The 22,640-nt window shown below is 54.5% G+C and overlaps 5 protein-coding genes across 5 annotated transcripts; 2 read left to right on the top strand and 3 right to left on the bottom strand.

Moving 5' to 3' along the window:
• Positions 1–54: 54 nt before the first annotated feature.
• On the top strand, positions 55–8,727 carry COCSUDRAFT_43438 (hypothetical protein; the record flags this gene model as incomplete). Its single annotated transcript, XM_005645571.1, has 20 exons — positions 55–120; positions 299–499; positions 677–796; positions 1,005–1,180; positions 1,377–1,521; positions 1,702–1,782; positions 2,275–2,496; positions 2,850–3,078; positions 3,441–3,772; positions 3,913–4,164; positions 4,434–4,630; positions 4,893–5,112; positions 5,463–5,722; positions 5,909–6,083; positions 6,354–6,529; positions 6,699–6,874; positions 7,198–7,314; positions 7,665–7,805; positions 7,946–8,140; positions 8,477–8,727. 20 exons carry the CDS (start codon positions 55–57, stop codon positions 8,725–8,727), a joined length of 3,732 nt encoding a protein of 1,243 aa, XP_005645628.1.
• Positions 8,728–9,511: 784 nt separating this feature from the next.
• Positions 9,512–12,074, bottom strand: COCSUDRAFT_48272 (hypothetical protein). The gene is made up of 4 exons (XM_005645570.1): positions 11,412–12,074; positions 11,072–11,111; positions 10,554–10,655; positions 9,512–10,297 (listed from the first exon to the last, which is right to left on the bottom strand). The coding sequence occupies exons 1-4, from the start codon at positions 11,603–11,605 to the stop codon at positions 9,956–9,958; spliced, it is 678 nt and encodes a 225-aa protein (XP_005645627.1). The 5' UTR covers positions 11,606–12,074; the 3' UTR covers positions 9,512–9,955.
• A 159-nt stretch (positions 12,075–12,233) lies between these two features.
• Positions 12,234–14,248, top strand: COCSUDRAFT_24886 (PH-domain-containing protein). Its single transcript, XM_005645569.1, has 7 exons — positions 12,234–12,535; positions 12,687–12,714; positions 12,819–12,876; positions 12,969–12,995; positions 13,236–13,346; positions 13,489–13,544; positions 13,751–14,248. Exons 1-7 carry the CDS (start codon positions 12,433–12,435, stop codon positions 13,788–13,790), a joined length of 423 nt encoding a protein of 140 aa, XP_005645626.1. The 5' UTR covers positions 12,234–12,432; the 3' UTR covers positions 13,791–14,248.
• A 332-nt stretch (positions 14,249–14,580) lies between these two features.
• Positions 14,581–18,216, bottom strand: COCSUDRAFT_67071 (hypothetical protein). Its single transcript, XM_005645568.1, has 6 exons — positions 18,116–18,216; positions 17,089–17,187; positions 16,763–16,888; positions 16,473–16,598; positions 15,480–16,240; positions 14,581–15,274 (listed from the first exon to the last, which is right to left on the bottom strand). Exons 1-5 carry the CDS (start codon positions 18,168–18,170, stop codon positions 15,495–15,497), a joined length of 1,152 nt encoding a protein of 383 aa, XP_005645625.1. The 5' UTR covers positions 18,171–18,216; the 3' UTR covers positions 14,581–15,274; positions 15,480–15,494.
• Positions 18,217–19,575: 1,359 nt separating this feature from the next.
• Positions 19,576–21,635, bottom strand: COCSUDRAFT_37477 (Yip1 domain-containing protein; the record flags this gene model as incomplete). Its single annotated transcript, XM_005645567.1, has 6 exons — positions 19,576–19,666; positions 20,064–20,217; positions 20,510–20,630; positions 20,862–21,003; positions 21,205–21,287; positions 21,588–21,635. The coding sequence occupies 6 exons, from the start codon at positions 21,633–21,635 to the stop codon at positions 19,576–19,578; spliced, it is 639 nt and encodes a 212-aa protein (XP_005645624.1).
• Between the last annotated feature and the right edge of the window lie 1,005 nt (positions 21,636–22,640).

Raw genomic sequence — 22,640 nt, 5'->3', positions numbered from 1 at the left:
GATTGAAAATCCCTCAGCCTGACACCAAGAGGGAGCAAACTCCTTTGGTCCACCATGGCATCTATTCGCGACGACTTGGAGGCGGATGATGCCCTGCGTCAGTGCACAGCGCTCTTGCAGGTTTGAAGCAGGGCGTGCACTCCTGTCCTTGTATGTGCATGCCTGTCATTTGCCCACCGGCACATCGAGCAAACATGCAAGTTGCCTGAGAAGCTGCATGGTCTTTGCATGCACTGCATAAACTTCAATGCCCCGCGTTGTGAATACTACATGAAGGTCATGTGTTCTATTTGCGCAGATGCTGAATTATGTGGCGGGCGGGCGAGATGTGAGCGCAAACGTCACATTCATGTGCCAGATCATCATCCGGGGGCCAGCATCGCCATTGGTGAAGAAGCTGGCATATGATGTGGTGCATGCCGCGCCGCTATCGGATGAGGACTGGTCTCTGGTCATGGAGGGGCTAAGGTCAGATATTGTGGGCACCTTCAGCCTGGAGGTGACTATTCTATCTGCCTTCCATCACTTTTTCCACAAAGAATCGACAATCTGAGAGTATTCACGAACTGCTCACTTCTCCTTGCCTTCGTACTGTCTATCAGGTTGACGCTGGAGCATTGGGGAAGGCACACGGGTTTTGTGTTGCAGTGTTACAATTGTGCAAGGATGTGTGCAGGTGCAAGTGTTGGCTTTGAGCGCCCTGTCAAGGTTGCCAGTCTACAAACTTACTACTGCACTGCTGGAAGGAGAGCTTGGGACCCGCCTCCTGCCATGCCTCCAAAGCTCATCGAAGGAGGTGGGCTATTTGACAATCACCGATGAATATGATGTCCTGAAACACTTGAAAAGGCTCTCTTTACATAAGCTGAGGCATTGTAGATCTCTTGGACCTCTTCTTGGAAACAAATTTTGATCATTCTCTTGATTTCTCAGTCATCTCTTGTGTCATCGGAGATGTACTTGCTGATGTGGTTGTTGCAAGGAGAAATTCTTGGCCTGTGCAGGTACGAGCGGGGGCGCTGGCGGCTGTGGGCAGCTGGCTGGGAAACACGGCAGCGCTAGATGCGCTCGGGCAGTCATCAGCGCTGTGCCTTCAGGCGGCGACGTGGGCGGAGAGCATTGGGGACGCCTTACTAGACAGCGCACACGCAGTCTGCGCTGCCGCCTTTGCAGCCATCAGGTCTGAGCTTTGCCTGAATCTGCCGGTGATGAAAGGTCCTTTTTAAACGAATGCAGCAATTGGTATACATCAGGCAAGCAGCTGGATTGCATTTGCTGGGTGGCATGCCCCGTCATATGCCAAAGGATCCATTGCTAACGTTTTTTTTTCCAGCCACATGTGGCAGCAGCTTCACATTTGCAGGTGATGTGTGCAGGCGGCTGCTGGGAGCTGAGACGGGTCCTGACAGCGGCAGCGGGGCGCAGCTGCAGCAGCGGCTGGGGCGGCTGGTTTGTGGCCGCGTGCTGGCCTCTCTGCCCGCCGTGCTCAACCGAGCCCGCATGCTGGCTCCCAGAGAACAGGTACATGTCCAATTTTTTCGTTTTTCCCAAGCACCTGTTCTGTCAAGCGCCTCTGGGCTTCTGAGGTGAAATTACCAAATGAAGGTCTTTTGGCGCTGGCTGCAGTGTCACTGCCCAGTTGCTAGACCCAACAGTTGGTATTGGCCAGAAGTCTCTCAAACGGGGGGCTTGTTTGCGCAGGCTGATGTGGCTTCTGCACTGGCCGCTATGCTCCTTTCTGCCGCCAAGTACGACTACGACTTTGGCGCCACCAGCCAGCCTGTCAGCCAGGCGCAGGGCCCATGGCTGCTTGCACAGGCAAGGCACCCCCCAGCCTCTCTGATGTACACCATCCCCCACTATTCCCTTTCTTATGCTACGGATCTACGCTGTATTATCGTCTTTACATGGTGTCCAGGTGGGGGATGGTATGTCCGCCACAGATGCGCCCTTGCAAAAAATAGAAAGTCAATGGTCGAGGGGGCCAACATTGCATGGACTATGCACGGCTGCGGTGCCATCACATGCAGCTTATGTCTAGCCCAGCCGGCACCATCGACACTGATGCAGGGGATTGCGTGTATGGGAACAGCGCAGTGGGCTCTTATTGTTCGTCGCCGCAGCCGTGTATGCATGTTTGCCAGAGCACTCTCAATTTCAACCATCGCCGAATATGGTCCAACACAATCTACCAAGCCGCTTATCTGCACCGTGTAGGAAGAAAGGGATGGATAACCAGGAGTAGTATGGTAAGGCTGGCCTGCACTGCTGCAGGTAGGAGAGTATCTGCAGCCGCTGCTGAGCAGCATAGAGGCGCCGGTGGTGTTTGAGGCGGCAACTGGGATCCTGGCCTTGGCGGGAGTCTCAGACGGCGCGCTGGCAGCCGTGCCCACTCTGGCCATGGGAGCCCTGGTGGACCTGTGGGACCACGAAGGCAGCGGCGCTGCACGCTCACAAATCATGGACACCCTCACCCAGCACCTGAGCGCCCTGCAGGTAGGAGTGTTGCAACTCCACAGCTTTCCTTGAAATTAACTGTGGTTGCAGCCTCCGGTGCTTGCTGACGAATCGGGAAGCAGCATCGTCTCTTGCGGTTGGGCATCCATGTAGCAAAATCTGTCGCTGTCTGTCGCTGGTTGACATTGCCATATGGTCGCCCGACGGCTGAAGTCATCGTAGCTTTTATTTTCTCGTCAGTGGGAGCCGCATCCTTGCGTTCTTTGCCACACATATGATGTAAGAGATTCCTAATCGTTTTGTCTTGCAGGTGGATTCTCAATTCTACTCTCTTACTTTGCTTCTGAGACTGGGCAGGCAATTGCGTTATGCAGCGTCATGCGCCATTGCAGGGGCAGGCGCAGTTTCAGCTGCTGCGGCAGCTGCCGCCAATGGTGGCGCAGCTGCCGGCGGCTGCTGGCCGGTGTGCGGCGCTGGCGCGCATCTGGGCTGCGGGCGTAGCCGCTGATCTGGAGACTCGCCGCGCCGTGCGCACTCGCCAACGCACGCTGCCCAGCACCGAGCTGCGCCAGCTGCTGTCGGACTCCTTCCTCATGGAGGTCATTGGTGGCCTGGAGTCCGGTGGGTTGCAGCCTCCTCATGGATCATGTATCTGGCAGTTTGTTTACAGTTAGCTCCCCAAGTGGCTTGCGTGATAAGGATGAAAGACTCATGATGTTTGGGCATCTTGAAGATAATGAGATGACAGCACAAAGACCCGAATATGGATAGGTCATGCTGTACATCTGGGAGTATGCCCTGTCAGTTGGCAGTCAAGGGATGTTGTGCCTACTCCTTCTTCAAGCGCTGCCAAAGAAAAATGATCTGGCACATCATGCCCATGGTTGCCAATTGAAGTACAGAAGAAGATGTGGCCGGAAACACTGAGAGCTTTCAATGAAAACCTCCACATGAAGGTTTCTGATGACTTTCCACATGCACAGGCGAGAAGGATAGCATCGCACCAGAGGCGCACTACCCGGCCTTCCGGGAGGAGCTCGTGTGCACGCTGATAGAAACCCTGCTGCAGCACCCCCGCATCATGCAGCTTTCACAAGCACCCCTTGCGGCCCCCGCGCCATCGGCCACCGCTGGAGAGGGGGATGGGGTGCCAGGGAACGCCTCAGGGACGCCGCCGGGGACCCCTGAACTGGGGGGCGCCCGCGAGGAGCTGGCGGCTGCTGTGCATGACGTGGCAGCCGCGCAGCGCGCTGCCGAGCTCACTGAGTGGCTGGGCTGCGCCAAAATTGCTCTGCAGGCACGCAATCTTGCACCTGTCTGTCTTCCTTCTACAGGTCACCGTACTGCAACACAGTGTGGGCGGTCCATCGGTCAAGCAGCTGTGACAAGAAGGCAAGAGGAGATGCGGAGGTTTCAACATAGGTGGGTCAAATTTGTGCTGGGGTGTGCACACAGGGCACGAAGGCGTGTTTGGGTTGGGAGAGGGAGCCGCAGGGGGGCACGTACGCGTGCACAGCCGTCACAGATGCATGGCTGGGGCTTCTGCAGGCCGCGTTTGCGTCGGCGCGCGCGCTGCCGAAGCAGGCCGGCACCCCGGCCGGCAGCCGGCGCACAACTGCCGAGCCGGACGCCCGCGTCGGCACTGCCGCTATCAGCTACGCTGCCGCTCTGCAGGAGCTCCTGGCGCAGCTGCTCCAGCACTGGAAGGTCTGCTGACGTCTCAGTCTCATCTTGTCATTTCCTCATGTCCTAAAGTCCTATTGTGAATGGTTTTCCTGTGCCTTGCCAAGGTGTACTGTGAGTCGGACTTTGGGAGCCTCAGGAGTGCTTTGGTGAATGTTCCCACCTGCACGTCCTAAGGTCGAGGAAGTGTGGCTCACGGTGCCTCTGGCGCGGCAAGTCCATCCGTCGGTGGAGTCATGGTAGCATGCTGGCCAGATTACCTGTGAGGCATGCTGACATCAGAAGCGTTGCAGGCGCTGAGCCCGGCGGTGCAGCCGAGGGCGCTGTGGGTGGTGGCGCACCATCTGGAGGTGGCCGCCAGCCTGGACGGCACCTGGATGAACCTGCTGCGCGCGCTGGCCGACGCGCTGGCCGGCAATGAGGAGCTCGCCAACACTCGCAGGCATGCCCTGAGCTTCTCCCTGCACCTGATCGCCCTGTCGCCATACCAGTAATCAGCGACGCAAGTCCCAGCATATGCCAGAAGCCATGCTGTGCAAGCATGCCTGTTTGGTCCCTGCAGCATTGCCGCTGAAGAGACCCACTTTGACCACAGGGACTTGTGCAGAAGTTATCCGCTTCTCGCAAGAAATCCTTTGGGCAACCCTAAACACCTGACGCCCAGGGGCCTGAGGCAACGCAGCTCCCTATCAGTAGCTGTCAAGTTTGCCAGCCATTTCAGTGCTCATGCCAATTGAAAAAAGTATGCGCAGGCGGCGGGCAGCAAGGGCTGCGGCGACCGAGGGGCGGCTGGAGGCGGCGGCCAGCAACAACCCTTTCGCGGCCGGCAAGACAGACGTGGCGCTCTCGGCGACGGCTGACGAGGCCGAGGCGGCCGCGGAGGGTGCCGCTGTGGCGCTGCTTGCTGCCGAGCGCTTTGCTGCTCTTCTGGCCTCCAATGCTGAGCGCCTGGGGCCCCACGCTGGCCTCAAGGTGTGTCCAGGGAATTCCCTTTGCTTACCTTTCGGTATTTGGTGCTCGCGCACATTCAATATGCCTGCACAGAACGGGGAGTGTCAAAGGAACAGTGCGACCTATGACACCCTGTTTTTGAGTAGGCATACTGAATGTGTCTATTCTCTGAGGGATGGCCGTGGACTCACTCTGCCAATTTCTTCAATGCAGAGGGTAGATCTTGCAAGGCAGGTGGCACTGTGCCGAGAGTGCTTCATGTGCAGTAGATCAATTGTAGGCAGCAATTCGTAATGTAGCAGGGCACATTTTGCAAGGCAGCCGTGCAGGGGGCGACGTACCAAGCGTGCTCTGTGTAATATCATGTGCAGGAGATAGCCGGCAATCTGTCGAGCCTCCTGCAGGCGGCAAATGCCGCACCCAAGGCCAGCGCGGACGCGCGTGAGCGGCTGGGGCGAACGATGGCCCACATCGGCCCGGTGGCAGCCGCCGTGCTGCCGCCGCCGCCAATAAAGACGGCAGAAGGCAGCGCGGACGAGAAGCCGAGCAAGGAGGAGGCAGGACCGGCGTCGGTCGTGCCTCTGGACGGCCGCAAACTGCAGCCCTCGCCTGACCAGTACCTCTTGTCAAGGTGCGCCAATGCACCAGGACATCATTTAAAGTTCGTCTTCTCGTGCACAAAGGCTGCCCTTATGCGCAGGAATACATCCCTCTCAGCATGAATATGCAGTTTTGTCCTGTGACCATGCCATGCATGGATGACTACTATGGGTGCAGATATTCGGATTTCTCTAATATATTGGCTGCTGCTCGCCAGGTGCCCGCTGGCATCTCCCACCAGCGCGATGCTGCAGGAAACCAAGCGCGGGTCAAGGTACTGGCGATTACGGTCCGCGGTGCGCGCAGCGGTGACAGAGGCCAGCCCTCGGGACGGCCACTCGCGTGATCCACCGACCCTGCCCGAACTCAGCAGCATCCCCAGCAAATTGGAGGTGCGCATCTTTACTTATCCTGTTCAGCAATGTTGCTGTCCTGCTGAGGTAAGATAGTGCAGCAAAGCTTCAGCTTTAATACACAGGCAGACTTCCACAGCATCTGCCTGGAAGCTTCGCCATGCACTCCCAATATCTGATGTTCATCAAACCATTTAGCAGCTAGCCAGGCTGCCAGCATTCTGCATGTATGTAGCAAAGCGACTCGAGATAATTGGCAGAAATGCAGTCTATGTTTTCTTCAAGTGAAGGCCTGACATGGACGTGCAGGTGTTGCGCCTGGCAACAAGCGTACCGGGCGAGCCAACATGGCGGGAGCTGACGGCTGCCGGTGACCCGCTGCAGCTGAGGGTGACTCATCAACTCGACGTGGCCACATCAGCGCTGACTCTGCAATTCCAAGCCCGCAACCGCCTCACTGTCGAGATAAAAAATGCCGGCATAAAGTGAGCTGCTGGCCGCTCTCAAAAGCCACCCACATGCTCGCTGCTCCAAAACCGCGTCTAGTGTGTGATTCCCCTGCTCATCAGCCATGCACATGCATTTTTTTCCAAAAACACACTGTGTGTGGCCCACAACAAAAGATTTTTTTTCTAAAGTGTTCATAAAATGCAGGTTGGCATTCGGAGGTCCCATGGTGCCGGCAATCAAGCTCCCTCCAGTGCACAAGCTGGCCTCTATTCCTGCTGGCGAGGCGGTGACGTGGCGGCTGGGCTTCAAAGTGCTCGGCTTCGGCCGCTTGAGCGTCCAAGCATTCATCCTGCTCCCTGCCAGGGTTGCCGTCTCGCCAGGTGAGAAGTTGCAGTGAGAAGGTCGACATACAAACAGTTGTTCAAGAAAGCAGAGGGTGTCTAATAGAAGATGTGGACTTCTCCTGTCAAGTAATTGGTCGACCTTAGGGGACTGAAGCTGCTTGAACTGTTCAGAAGGACATGGAAATAGACAATCAATATTGTGTTGCTTGTTTATTTCTGTGTCTCTGTGAACTGTTTGAGCAGCTTCCAGGTCCCTGACTCAAAGGCAATTTAGAGTGGCATTGCACACCTGGCAATAGAATATTGTTGTTTCTATTGTCACTCAATTTGGGCATAAACTTGACGTTTGCGCTGCACAGGAGACGAGCCGAGCCTGCGCTGCCAGCTGTTCACCATCTCACCCATGCAGCTGCTGGCTGAGCCGGAAACCACCCCGCCCGATATCTTCTTCCAGCAGTGGGCCTCCATGCCTTCAGGTTGGCTACAACCCCTATAACCCCTCAATTCTGACTTCCGACTAATTCTGCTAGTCACCACCCCTTTTTCTGAAGGCACAAAGCTGCAGACTGTTGAGAATAGCAACCTACCGGTCTACAGCTGAAGCGACAGCATCAAGCAGGAGTAGCCGACAATGTGGATCAACCCTCCATCTCTGTCACCCTACCCCACCCAGGGCTTACTGAGGGCGTATGGATTCTTATCAGTGCTGCAGAACAATCACATAATGCATTAGTCATCACAGAGTAAAGATTAAGATAAATTCTGTTTCACTGGGTACACCCACCATGCACAAGGAAGGCTGATGGCTTGTTGTGTGTGTGCGCAGAGTGGCAAGCGGTGGGCACTGCGACAAGATCAGGCGTGGCAGGCGGGCTGGCGATACTGTCGGCTCTGGAGCGCAGCCGGCTGAACCGCGTCGCGCTGCACGTGCTGCCGGCGCAGGGCGGCTTCCTAGCCGCCTACAGCGGTAAGTTGTGGGCTATACTTGAGTGTGAATAACTGGTAATGAGGGGCAGTGGTAGATGCCGTTCTGTTGGGCGTTGGCATCTCTCTCATCAATCATTACATTTATGGGTCTTTATGGAGTCTTTCATCCACTTGGTGCAGGGCGGACATGGTGGAAGGCTTCTGTGGCGCTGGTGTTGACTGCGCAGCTTCTACCGGCGCCGCCCCCGGCCGTCGCGGCGCTGGCCGACGGGCCCGGCCGGCTCGTGGTGCGCGCCAGCTTCCGCTCGGCTTCCCCGGAGGCCGCCTCCGCCCTCGGCGCTGACCTCCCGGCTACTGCACAAGAACTCTTTGCTGGTGAGAGGACCATTCCATGATGGTATCCTTTAGTCTTCTTTGAACAGTCCATTGACATGCTCCTTGTACCACTGAGGCATGCAGGAGCTGCATATGTCGGATGCATTCCTGTACAGCCAGTGCTTCATTGTACTGAATATGAAAGCACAATCCGTCTACCATTTATCAAAGTTCTTTTTGCAAAATATGGTGTTCTCTCCTGGCGCACTCATGAAGATCCGTCCATGGAGAATCCAGTAGGTGCCTTGAAAGCTGCTGCTGTTCTGCTTCTACCAGCAGACAAGAAGATGGGCTTTGACTCTCAGAATCGACTGACAAGCGCGCGTGGCATTGCAGGCACGGTGGCGCTGGGCGTCGCGACGGAGGGCGTACCTGTCGCACCGGCCGACGCGCCGCGCGAGCCACACCCGGCGCTACGGCCGCTTGCTCGACTGTACGCGGGGGCGGTCACGGCGCGCGACGGCGTTCCCGGGGACAATGGGGGCCTCGTGGAGCTGGAGCCCCTTACGGGCCGCGCCGCGCTCGAGGCGGCTGTGCTGCGGGAGTGGCAGCGCGCGCGCAGCGGCCGGCTGCAGCCCGCGCTGTGACGACGAATATCTGACAATGGGGCTACTTGAAATTCATACTTACACTTTGAAGATATGTGGAATCAAGTCCACCCGATACACATGTAAGGCAATACATGTAAGGCACCGGTAGCAGGGACGGCGTGGATCCAAGATGTGTCATTTGAATCTGTGGCGCAAGTGGCGTTCGCATCAATGGGCGATTGGGATATGTAGAATGGCTGCAACCAGTGCAACATCGAGATTTTTGTGGCAGTGGTGGCAGCGGTGGCAGCTTGCAATGGTTGCTTCCGCATATTAGGCCCATGCACCTGGAACCATATGCTTGCAGTTGCATTTGCCTGTCATCGTGACTGCAGCCGGAGGAACAGGAGCATATGATGAGCCCCAAATGGGGCGAAAGGAAGTGAGAATTTGTCAGCAGAATCATGAATCTGCTGGAGGGTTGGTATGATATCATACCAACCCTAGGGGTCTCGAGGCCTCGATCAAACAAAGTCACCGGCTTTGCCAATGCAGTACGGTACTGCATTGGCAAAGGCCAGGTTTTGGGAATTGTTACAATCAGATCGCTTTCCCTATCACTTTCCTTGATCATAGTTTGTGAAATAAAATGTGTGGCTGTAAGTACTATAGTCATGCATGCGGTCTTCATGGTCTTGTAGTGCGGATTGTATGCGGCCAGCTTTGGTGCAAGCGCACATGCATTGATTGCAGTCCAGCTCAAAATATTTCTGTAAAGAACAGCAATGCACATGCATCAAGGCATCTGCCGCTCAAGTGCCCGCTCACTCCCTTGGGGCAATCACGATATATTCGTTTTTACAAGAATGGTGGAGCCCAATCATGAAAGCTTTATTCAAACTGGAGTCACGATGGTATCTCAGAAGCTTTTGCAGCAGCAAATTGAAAGCTACAGTCGGTCACAATGAGCAGACAGTGCTAAAATAAACTCTTGTACATGTAAACAGCTGTACAGGAAGGGAGAGCAAGTATACAGAACGGGAGGCAACAAGTCAGCAGAGAAATACAACAACTGGTCATGGCGTTTGTTCGCAGCTGCATTCAACAAGGTGACAGATGACAGACATCTGTTCGAAGCATTGGAGAGCCAATTGCACAAGGTACGTCTGAGAGATTGAGGGATGTCCCGCTTGTTCATTTGGAAAAACAGAACACAGCGTGTGTTTCACCGCTGGCCCGGTCAGTACGCGTGCTGACCGGGCTCGTACGACTAAGCACCGCTTTGTCAGCGGTCACCGTGGTCCGTCACAGCAGCGCTCTCCTCACCCTCCGCCGCCTGATCTGGCCGTGCGGGAGGCAACGCCTCCAACGAGCCGCCCTCGCCGCACAAATCCTCATCGTGCTTGCGCTTGCGCGAGACCTGCCGCGTCACCGGGCGCGCATCTGCTCCCGTTCTCTCCTCCATGGGGCCGGGCCCTGTCGCCTCTGGACCGCTCGGCGGGGCGTCCTCTGTGGTCGGCTGGCCCGCGTCGGGTGTCACTTGAGTGGAGGAGCCTCGCGCCTCCAGGCTGAAGTTGGCTGGGCTGCCCGCTGCCTCATGCCGCTTGCTGCTGGCCTCATCCGGACCCTGCAGCGCACAAGGATTCTGTGCTCGACTGCTTGAATGACTGTATAGCTTCTCTGAGTTCCCATTCAGAACAGATGATCAAAGAACAAGCAGCACCACAAAGGTAGATATGGAGGGTCAAATTGGTTTGCAGGTGAGCAGAATTGTCAGAGCTCTCGCTCCTTGCACCGCCGTTCCAGGTGAAGATTCAGGCAGTAAGCGACCACAGAGCTGCCGACACACAGCGTGCATGCTGGAGAGCAGGGGATGAGCGCACCTGTGCAGCGGAGGCGCTGCAAAACAGAGCCCTGTCGATGTGGGCGGTGGTGTTCAGGCTGCCAGGCTGCAGCAGGATCCCATCCGAGGCCTCCCCCAACGCCTGCCATGCATCCCCAACTCTCACACCAACACACAATGCAATGAACCCCAATCTGCTGCTAGCACAATGCGCAATGCTGGGCATCAAACCTCCTTCCCTCAGCTGCTACGTCGCGCCTCTACTGCCCGCAAGCGGCCCAAACCATGCAGGGCATATTTCAGGGCGCAATGCCATAGGAGTGCCACTGCTGCATTGAGTTGGCAGGGCACTTGCTAGTGGTTTTTCTTGAGCACTGTGTGGGTGCACATACAGCAGGCACAGGTGCATGCCTGGGCGTCCGGTAGGCTGCTGACGCAGGGCTCGACGGCGTCACAGGGCGGGGCTGCGGTTATTGCTGTGGTCGCAGTGGACCCCTCAGACAGGTGCATGTGCCCAAAGTCTGCGCCGCCTAGTGATGCCGATGCCTCGCGGCTCACTGAGACATCCAGCCACTCCCACACGCGCGTCACTGCCTCCCTGCAGTGCACCGCTGTCTTCACCACTGGACTTCTGATGAACGGGGTCTGTTCAACTGCAACAAGATGGCTGTTCCCGCTGCCAGCTCGAGGTGCCGAGACAGCACCCACGCCAAGGACGTCGCAATAGATGATAGGGGCAAAACACTTTCTCAAAGAGCTGATCATGAATTGAAGACTAAGACATGCTGCAGATGCAGATGCATGCTGGCAAGAGCCTGTCATGGATGTCATGCAGAGGGCTGAGTGCTTGCTGCTACTGCAAGGTGTGCTGTAGCAGGCACATGTGCTGAATTAGTACCTCCTGGCCCTCTTGGCCCGCGGTGGGCCGTCCCCAGAAGACACAGGCTGTCCAGCATTGCCGGCGGATCGCATGCTGTCTGATTTCCGAAGGCTTTCAGTGGCTGGACGCCCAGCCCATCTTGCAGGACTTGCAGCCCTGGATGGCAACTCCGCGGCCCTGTTCTCTACTGCTGCTTCTCCAACCAGGCTCATGAGTTGCTCGGATAGGATTTGTCAAAGCCTGCGCTAAGTTGGAATCAAGGTACAGATCTTCTAACTGGCCTTGTCCTCAGACTTCAATCCGCTAGCTGAGTGCTCTCTTTTTTCGGGCCGTTAAGAAGTGACGAAGTAAGCCACAGATATAGCTACCACCTAAGTGAACATGACGTAATGTACGATCCTCAGACCTGCCGCAGCAGAAAATTTGCTGCTATTGGAGCTAAAAGGTGCCTGGACTTTAGGTACAGTGCACGAGTCTTACTGCACTTCAAATACACTATCTCTTAAGAGCTTTAACGTATATCCAGGATGTCATATACTATCTATTTTTGCCTTTATTTAACGTGCTTCTGACTAGAGGAAGATTGCATCCTAGCAGATGAGCAATATGACGTTCTGTTGCACACGGACACTAGCAGGCGCAGCAATGCTCAACAAGTCGCCTGAATTATGCACAATGGAGGTATTGGATCGCAGAGGGCCTCAAGAAACGCACTCGATGTCAGCTTGACTCAATTACGAGGGTTTATCACATCATCGTTATGGCCCTTGCCTCAGGGGTCCAGAGAGGTCATGCTGGATCGCAAGAGTCTGGGCAAGTTTCCTGCAGTGCAGTGTGATAGGAGTTGATGAAGTTGATCATCGACATCATCAACAGTGTTCTTTGTGTGACCTTTCAATAAGATAAATACCACTGTGTTGGGTGCTGGTAAACAGAAGAATTTCTGCAAGGATGGCGCGCCTTGTGGCACTGGCAACCTAGTCTCTTGTATATCGCCATTGGAGTCGACAGTATAAGACGAATCGTTTGAATTGAAGAGATGGGCACAGTGCTGAACAATTTGTTCGGCAAAGGAAAAGGAAACTTTGGTGATGTTGAGTACTGGCACGGCGCAGAGCGAGCTGGCTGGCTCATGAAACAGGGTATGATGGCCGATTATCACCTTCAGCCTTCATATCACGATATACTGCTTGTGCTGGGCATCCACTCTTGCATTCGAAGCAGGGTTATATTTGTTCTGTCAAGTCTAGGCATTGCACCCTCTCTCACCACTTTGTGTGCTCGTTTGGCCAGGTGACTACATAAAAACATGGAGGCGCAGGTGAAAACCATTTCTTACCCACAGCAGTCGGTAGTCCTTTTGGCTTCCTTTCTTGAAGACGAGCCTAAAGAAAAAGGCTCCTGACTGGCACTGTCACTTTGCAGGTGGTTTGTCCTGAAGCAGGGGAAGATATTCTGGTTCAAGTCGGACATTGTGACGCCGGTAAGCCTCATGCTTCCGCCCTCATGATTTGGCACATGTGCATCAATCAGTCTGCGATTGAAAGCTGAAGAGCTTGTGGTTTGCCATTGCAGGACTCCATTCCTCGCGGCGTGATTGAGGTGAGCCATCTGCCTTTCATACTTGCTCTTCAGGCTCTTTTTGTCGAGCCATTGCACAAGACACAGCCTTGACACAGTCTGCTGCCCCATTGACTGTCACCTCTCTCCAGCAATCACCCCAGCAATTTCATGCACAAGGCAAAGAGCGGGCAGTGAGGTGCATGCCATCTTGCAGGACAAGTGCTCACAGGATGTACTTCTGGCTGTCAATGAGGCAATTGATGCAGTCTCTGTGAATAGGTGAACCGCTGCCTTTCCATCAAGGGCGCAGAGGACATCTTGAACAAGCCACATGCCTTCGAGGTGTCAACCACTGACGACAGCATGTTCTTCATCGCAGACACGGACAAGGTGAAGATATACCTCTGAATCTAATACACAATGTATCACAGGAGCCTCCGTCCAACGAATTTAGCCTGTCCGGCCAGCTTGATGTCCAGGGGAGAGCAAGCAATTCAGCGGCTTACGTAGTGATGGGTGGTGCTCTTAACAGGAAAAGGAGGATTGGATCAATGCAGTGGGCCGGGCGATCGTGAGGCATTCCAAGAGGTACGATGCTTTGGGCTGTATCTGCTGCTCTGCCCTTGTGCAGCAAAGCCCAAAGCCCCTGTTTGCTCCTTGGTAGCAACACATGCTTGCCCTGTGCAAGCACATCGATTAGCAGATCATGTGCTTTTTTCAGCAGTTGCCCCAGAAACCAAGTGGGAGACAGTCTATTTCACAGAGTCTGACATCTGCTTGTGTGTGTGCAAAAGCATGTTGGAGCATGACCATGGTGACTACACAACTGGCTGAGGAGCTTCACAAGGATTCCTGCCGAAGCTGAGGGCGGGACTGTTATTTGTCTGACGAGCAGGCATTTCTTAGACTTGGTATTCCTACCTACCAAGACACTGTGACACTCAGCTGAGCTGCAGTACACCTGTATCTGTAGAGTCACAATAGGTAGGGCCCTGCTGATTTCAGTGTGAAGAAGGTGCCGAGGTCTTCCATAGGTTTGCTGGTGATCAAGCTTCCTGGTAGGCAAGACATGCGGCCTGCTGAGATCACCTAATGGGGTCTGTTGGAGTGTGTGTGTTCGTCCTGAACTGTTGTGTCGCAAAGGTGTGTTATTGAAGTCGATTGTCTGATAATTACACCATGACGTCACATTTGAAGTGTTGAACTGTCTTGACTGACCCGTCACACGTTGCGTATGCTTACCAAATGAATTAGATAGCAACTAGGGGATCCTGTAAATTAGGGTGCTCATCTCAAAACACAAGCTCTGGCATGACCGGGACTCCCAATCAAGACCCAGCTGCAGCAATACGTAGAATGTACCGCCGTTCCCATGTGGTTTGCAGCAAGGGCTGTAACAGACAGCGCTGATATCATCTGACTGTGCCTCAGCAGAGAGTGAAGCTCATGCCCATCAACGATGTGACTAGCCATTAATTAATAGAGTTATAACGCATGTGCAAGAAAGTATGCCAGACTTCACTGACGCTGGTGTGCTCATGAGATGATTGCGCCCATGTACAGCTACTAGCTTTTATTATATGTGCATTGCGTACAATGTATAAAGCAAAACTTTTAACATGTTACGGCAAAAAAGCTTTTTACAGGAGACAGTCACACATGAGGCTGCAAAAGAGCGCCATCCAAGATGCAGTGCATCAGGAGACAAGACAAGCAATCAGTCACCACAGCCCCAAACCCATGTTGTGTTCATTTGACTCAAGATCCCTCACACAAAGTGTGCACATAATGTTGTGCCTCTGCCGAGCAATGGGCACTATGACATGCATGGCCCCGTATGTGTTCACAATAATTAGGGCTTACGTGACTTGTGATTTCCAGCACCCGGATGCAGCATACAAGCGGTCAATCCGAACGTTCACCCACACTTATCTGCAATGTGCTGATTCCCTGAGCGCTCCTATTTTCAGGCTCGGGTGATCAAACAAGAGCGAAAAAAAGTATACTTTTCGTCATGGTGTAAACTGCCATCTCCAGGCGGAAAACTGAACCCTCTTGGATGTTGCAGAACACAGGAAGAACATACAGAAAGGTACTCAAATACTGAACAGGATGACTTGTACAGAGAACCTTTGACAATCGACCATGCCCAAATGCCGCTGCCACGGCGAAACGGTCTGCTGCGGCCAGCAGCTGGCGCAGGAGTTCCCCTCATTCGTTGTCTTGGAGAACCAAAAGCTGCACGCCACGACAGAGCAGTGCACCTGCACAATTGCTCTAGACCCCTGATCGCAACTGCAGTGCGGACAGCAGCGGACCTGCAGACAGCAAACATGAATCCTCAACACCCCATTGGTCCTCACTCAGTGCATTACCTTCAAAAGAGTCAGAAAGCCAATCTGGGTACCCCAGCAAAGAACTAGTTTGGAGGAGGTGGTCTGCAAGCACCGTACTTCTCAAAGATGCGGCGTTGCTTCTCAACTTCCAGATTCCGAAAAGCGGGTACAATCAGGAGCTGCGCACCTTCGAGCTTGACGCTCAGCGGCCATAGCCCACGAGGGTGGCCTTGGTGGTGGCAGGGGCCGGGGCTGACGCCAACAAGTGGCGGCCGTAGTTAGCGGTGTAGAGCTTCTCAGTAGCCGGGCCCGGGGCTGGGGCCGTGGCTAGCAGGTGGCGGCCATAGCCCACGAGGGTGGCCTTGGTGGTGGCAGGGGCCGGGGCTGACGCCAACAAGTGGCGGCCGTAGTAAGCGGTGTAGAGCTTCTCAGTGGCCGGGCCCGGGGCTGGGGCCGTGGCTAGCAGGTGGCGGCCATAGCCCACGAGGGTGGCCTTGGTGGTGGCAGGGGCCGGGGCTGATGCCAACAAGTGGCGGCCGTAGTAAGCGGTGTAGAGCTTCTCAGTAGCCGGGCCCGGGGCCGGGGCCGTGGCTAGCAGGTGGCGGCCATAGCCAACTGTGGTCGCCTTGGTGGTGGCAGGGGCCGGGGCGGAGGCAAGCAGATGCCTGCCATAGCCCACGGTCTGGGCCTTCTCGGTTGACGGGGCGGGGGCGGATGCCAATAGGTGACGGCCGTAGCCGACAGTTTGAGCCTTCTCGGTTGACGGCGCGGGAGCAGATGCAAGCAGGTGCCTGCCGTAGCCAACAGTTTGAGCCTTCTCGGTTGACGGCGCGGGAGCAGATGCCAGCAGGTGGCGGCCATAGCCGACGAGGGTTGCCTTGGTGGTAGCAGGGGCCGGGGCTGAGGCAAGCAGGTGGCGGCCGTAGCCGACGGTGGTTGTCTTGGTGGCTGCAGCACCACACACAAGAGAGTCAGCCGTTGCACAGCCACAAATGAACGTGCTTCTTGATTCTGTCACAGTGAAGGTGGGGCACCGGTGCTCAGGTGCCCCAGCCAGAAAAACTGTAGTCTCCAGGGTGCGCTTTCCACATCAAATTGGGGGCCTATGCATGCTCCTTGGATTGCAGGACATTAATCGCGACCAGAAGAGGATGAACAGGAAGACAGAAAAGACACTTACTGGCTGGGGCAGGGGCAGATGCGAGCAGATGCCTGCCGTAGCCGACGGTGGTCGCCTTGGTGGTGGCAGGGGCCGGTGCGGATGCCAGCAAGTGGCGGCCGTAGCCCACAGTGGTCGCCTTGGTGGCTGCGCATTTCACAGCAACACGTCAGCAATGTTCCTCTGCACCGTGTCACATGTCAACAACACACGACCGTCTGGACATGCATGCATGTGATAGTGGAAAAGGGGAGGGAACGATGCAAAATATTAACAAGCATGGATCATATGTGATGAAGGCGCAGGCTTACTGGCTGGGGCGGGGGCGGACGCCAACAGGTGACGGCCGTAGCCGACGGTTTGAGCCTTCTCGGTTGACGGGGCGGGTGCAGAGGCTAGCAGATGGCGGCCGTAGCCGACAGTGGTCGCCTTGGTGGCTGTGCGGAAAGAAACACAATGTCAGCCTTGTGCTACACAATCAAGTAGAGCCTGCATGTGAGCATCCTTCTCCCACCATAGGTCTATGCCAGGTACCAATGCATGCCTCACAGGCGGCAGAGAATATGTGCGCTTGCCATGCAGGACACTTGCTAGAATGGCCTGGGGGTTGTTGCACTCAAAAGAGCTAGAGGCGCACTTGCTGGGGCCGGGGCGGACGCTAGCAGGTGGCGGCCATAGCCCACAGTGGTAGCCTTTGTTGTTGCTGGAGCAGGCGCGCTTGCCAGCAGGTGGCGGTCTGCAAATCAGTAAACACTGTTCAACTCTGGTGCATATGCAAATAGAAGAGTCCACCGACGGGCCTTCCAAAAGCGGTTGCCCTCCCTTCACAGCACGCCATCTGCACGTGCCCGCCCTTCTGGGATCCTGCCAGAAACAGGGCATATGCCCAGTTCGTAACGATCCACTTCGGCGAATCCGAACCCCTCTATCAATTACTTACTCTATGGAGAGAACATATCCGTAGTAGGGGCAGGGCCCAGCTTCTCAGACCCGTTCAAGCAGCCCCAGCACCGGATCACCGAACAAATGCCCTTTAGAGGCCCACGAAATGCCGGTGCTCAATGACCGCCCGCCTCTTCGCATGGAAGGGGACACTAAGTGGGGCAGATCTGTATCGTAAGTACGTGCTTGAAGCTCAATCACGGCAAACAAAGCTGCCCTAACCAAGCCCGCGCGCCAGCAACGACGCCAGCAATAAAGACACAGACAAGTTTTCGTCTGAGCAAAAGAACACTGCGAGCACTAGACTAGGAAACCCACCTAAGATGAACGATGAGCAGGGTCAACGTCTTAGCACTAAAGCTCCGGTCTTCCCACAAAAGCTGGCTCGTGCCCGTGTCCAAAACATCCGGAACACTTTAAGAGAGCTGCACTTACTAGATCTCACTATAAACCAGTATATCATCTGATCACAACACCCCTCTGCTGAAACGAGGACCTGCAACCAGGGCTGCCCTCACGAGAGGTGTGCCGAAGCTTCAATGTCCTTCCGAGTCGTGCTCGTAAGGAAGGCTGACAAACAGAGCGCAGACATCGCGACAACTCCTCTTGACAAGTCTAACAAGCTACAGCAATAGGACGTCGCATCTCCCGAAAGGGTGCTGCAAGGCCACGCCTCCCTTGAGCGGATCAGCGCTGACAGAAAGGCTCTTAGGTGGTCGCACCTGTCTGGGCGCTGGCAACAGCGAGGACAAGGGTGAGCGCGATGATCGTCCTCATTGTTGGCCCTCTGATCACACGCACAGCCTCAGTGGTTGTTCGCTTCCCAAACTTTTGACAGCAGAGTTCGCTTGCTTGAGATACACTTGCATCGCATTACGGCAGTAAGATTTACGGGCTCAATGACGAAGGCGCCATGACGTGAAGCGCTTTGCAATTAGCTACAAACTTCACGGGATGCATTGACTTCTTGCCTTGATCTCGGGACATAGCTGTAACAACAGTACGAGATGTATTTGGAACGGATGCAATGCGTTCTAGCAGCGTGCCAACCACAGCAGGTTGATCCCGGGCTGAACTTTTGATCTGGAATCTGGGGAGTGATAGGAGCCGATCGTCGTATGAAAGCAGTCAGCTGAATTTTTTAAACTCCTACAAGCAAGTATTAAGCTTTAGCGACGCCCCTCAAATAGCATCTGAGTGAGTTGTTCGTCTCTGCACCTTCAAGGCGTAAAGCTGCTAAACTAGCTCAGCAAGTCTGCATTTCCTTCTGGATACAAAGGAGGATACACTATACAAGTCAGACGGGGTGTACCCACATGGGAGTCCAAGGAAAAGACCATCTTGCACTTGCGAGTATCTACGGAACGGATCACCTGCCAGCTGGCTCCCGCCGAGAAGCTTCAACAGAATCTTTTCCTCGCGCCAGTATGGTATGTCACCTCCTTTCGACATCGAGGGCCACACAAACTAACACATGGGTCCTTTCCGACACTCGGACACATGTGGCCACGTTCTCACATGAGCCTAGATATTTCATGCTCCGGAGTCCAATGTATGCATCTCTGCATGCACGCATGCGGCATGCACGGTGACGGCATCGTTCTAACAGGCTTCTCAAGCACCAATGACCAATGCAATTGCCGGCCCATGACAGTACGAAGTGATTTACATTAATCAATATTGGTTGTGATGGGATAGTTTTGCCATATGCCTGACACTCAGACAAAATCCTGCTGACCACAACTGCTTTGAATTCGTGAACTTGATCAACCAGGTTCGAACCAGTATTCCTCAGAGACATTGCGTACATCTAGATTTGAAAGTTTCTAAAGTTGTACGTCCCTGCTCCAAGCTCGAGTCATGGCCATGCAAGACTGCCAGTGCCGGCATGCCGCCGTGACTTTTGACTCTATATTCTGCTGGGCCGCAAGACCACAATCCAGCAGGTCATCTAGAAGGCACACGACACAAACGAACACAACACCACACTATCATTCAAAACCTGCTGCTGGGCTGTTGGCTGGTGCACCCCTGCCATTTATTTGACCTCTCACCAGACAGCATCCACAGCATTTGATCAAGTGCTACATGCCGCCATTCAGCGAGGGCTATTGGTAGTAGGCTAGCCACGGCGGCCCTGCTATAAAAGTTCAAGGCATGCATGCTGTGACAAGGCGCTGCCTCACGAGCTCCAGTACTGGAAGAAGTACAGCTTGAGCGCCAGGCCCAGGCCCACATGCAGCGCGCCCAGCCCAAGCCACACAGGGAACGCCCTGCAAGAACAGCAGCAGTGCAAAGTCACGAAAGTTGTCAGGGCTGCTTTGGTGCTAGTCTTCTCTTCTTCAGAGTTGCAAGCAGCTACCACCAAACATACAAGCAGAGAGCATCGCTGCTGAGAGAGAGGCGTGAGTCTGCTGCAACGCACTGACAAATGCCAAACTCAAGATGCATTCCAGCATGGTACCATCAAGCTGACAGGATCGGGCTTGCAAACATCACCGGCACCCACACACAGCATCAATGCAAAGGGAGGACAGATCTACTGCAAATAACCGAGTGCAAAACCTGTACCCACCCTCGATTGATAATTCTCTTGATTGCATGAGCTGCAATTGCAAAGCCGGAGGCGGTGGATTAGAACAATAAGAATAGCCAGGCGGAAGAACGCACTTGGCACCAGCCACATCAAAGATAGGACCCTTGAAGTTGAGCAGCAGGAAGAGGCCCGACAGCACAGTGGCAACGGCAATCATGGCCCACCGCACTGCCTCGTAGGGCACCACGCATACAAAGGAGATGGGGATGTAGATGCTCAACGCATAGCCTGGCCACAACATACATGGGAGGTCAGCTCATCAAATCATTCTTGTGGGTTTTTGGCTGTTGCTTGTGTATCCAAGAGATAGGGGAGGCCTTCGCTTAGGATTTGGCAACCCCAGGAGCTTGACATACTCTAGAGACAAGGCATCCATTTTTCTTGAACAAAGAGCCAGTACACGTGCTCGGGAGCGTGCCTGAGATAACAGGCAGAGATGCCCGACACTGCATGGGCGGCAGATGCGCCGCTTTTCACAGGCTGAGATGCACAGGTGTGAGGAAACGCAAAATGGGCGCACCATATATGCACCAGACTTGCGCGAGAGCCACGTCGGACTTGAACCACCACTTGAGCATGGCCCACAGGGTCAGTCCGATGACACCCACATAGCCATAGAACACAATGGCGCTGTAGCCCACCTGCCAGGAAAAGAAGCATCTCATAAGCCTAGGCGAGAGATTTGAAACAAGATTATTCAGGCCAACCCATCAATTTTGCGATTCGTAGCTTCATGGAATCACACGCCCTACACATCCTTGCAGGCATGGTCTGCACAAGCTTCCTGAGCAGAAGGCAGTGCCATAGTGACTAACATTCACTGCTGGCCGTGTAGGCCTTCATTGTTTGAAGTTCAAAGAGGGTGGCAGCACCTTGTCGATGTCATAGTACCAGGCCTGTGTCTCGCTGCCAGTGGCTGCTGCATGCTTGTGGTGGTACGACACATAGGATGCATAGTTCCCAGTCACTGCCGTCACAAAAACCAGCGTGGTTGCAATCCAGAACGGCCCATACCTGCAACAAATAATTGACCCATCTCAACCTGCGTTTCAACATGTGCTGGGTTGCAGGGGCTCACATGAAGCCCAGATCAGGTCGTATTGGTCTGTGAAATTTTAGACCCCTGCTTTAAGAGTAAAAAATCGATTATGCGGGTTTCGAAATGTATACTTTGCCAACTGGAAGGCAGAGATTTGAAAAGAGGAAGCGGCTCACAGGTCTGCATTGTCTGTCGTCTTCTCGAAGAAGTCCGGCTTCAGGGCGCCCACCACAGAGTCCTTCATTCTGATCAGCACATCCTGCACCCCAGCAAATTATCTTTCAACCGCGAAGTAGCCATGATGTGGCCATTTATATCCCGTATATAATTAACAGTCTTGTGAGAAATTCCGCCTAATCGCTCCTGCTAGCTCCTGAAAGACCTCGCTTTCCCACATGATGGTTTTCTTTTATCTTTGCAAAAGATACCCCCATTTTCCTAAAGCATGAGAACGGGTGTTTCGCACATGCAAGTATGCAAGTACGCCACATGCCGTTAAGTGCGATATGAGCAGACCCAAAAAGAAATGAAGGATGCGGGGGAACCACTGGTGACTGACCTGAGTGTCCACATTAAAGTACTTGCGGTAGTTCTTCAGGTTGAACATGGAGTATTTGGAGTTGGCGTCCCCTGCATTGGCTGAAGGGACTGCTCCAGAGCCCAGCAGGGAACTGGTGGGCGCATAGGATTGCACTGCGCAACAAGACATTCCCCTTTCAGAAAGCCCAGCTCATGCATATAAGGGACGACAACAGCTCAGCATGCGCATCGCAGTCTGCTTATCAGCTTGTGAGGCGCGTGGCCGGACTCGAGATGTTGCAAGAGAAGTGAATCGGAGCGGAGTGACTCACCTCGAGGCACATCACTCGTGCCCACCTTCCCAGAAACCCCATACGAGGGGATGTTAGACTCTGCGCACGACATGAACATGATACTTAGCGCACTGTGCATGCATGCCATTCATTCCCGACAGAAGGGCATATATTGTGACCCTCTCCAGATGTTCACAGCGCACCTTGGAAGTGGAGGACTGTGTCTCCGCTTACTGGGCCTGCATGAGGAGCTGAGTTGCTGGGCATGACAGCAGGCACAACCTCGGCAGGTTGCTGGCCCGAGGCTGAAGGGACACTGCTGCCACCAAAATCCATGCTAGTCCCAGAAAACGGCGAGTCTTGTGGGAATGGGTCGCTGCTGCTGGGGTGTGGTGGCACGTAGCTGGTGCTCTGCGCAGGAAAGTAGGTGGACTGTACATCGTAAGCCCCACCCCCATCCCCCTGACTACTCTTGGTGGGAGAGCGGTTGGGGCTGCTGTTGTGCAGCGCCTGCACAGCACAAGGAACAATTTTACATCCGGTCAAGACTCGATCCTGGCGTCTGAGACAACGTTCTTTACAATGCGATACCTGCGATCAATCAGTGAAGGTGAAGACAACACTCAGAGACAGTCAACTTCTATGAGGCTCAATGAGGATATTCAATTGCTAATTACACTGATAAATACGTGGAGAAAGAGAAGAACTCAGGTGCGTGTGTTCCCCCGAACCGATGTTTTGACTCCAAGATATCAGATGTTGTAAAAGGGAAGCTCACCTTCCAACCTTGATTGTCCATA

The sequence above is a fragment of the Coccomyxa subellipsoidea genome (assembly GCF_000258705.1).
Source record: "Coccomyxa subellipsoidea C-169, whole genome shotgun sequence".
Taxonomy (NCBI): Eukaryota; Viridiplantae; Chlorophyta; class Trebouxiophyceae; family Coccomyxaceae; genus Coccomyxa; species Coccomyxa subellipsoidea.
This window is presented reverse-complemented; position numbering and strand designations above follow the sequence as displayed.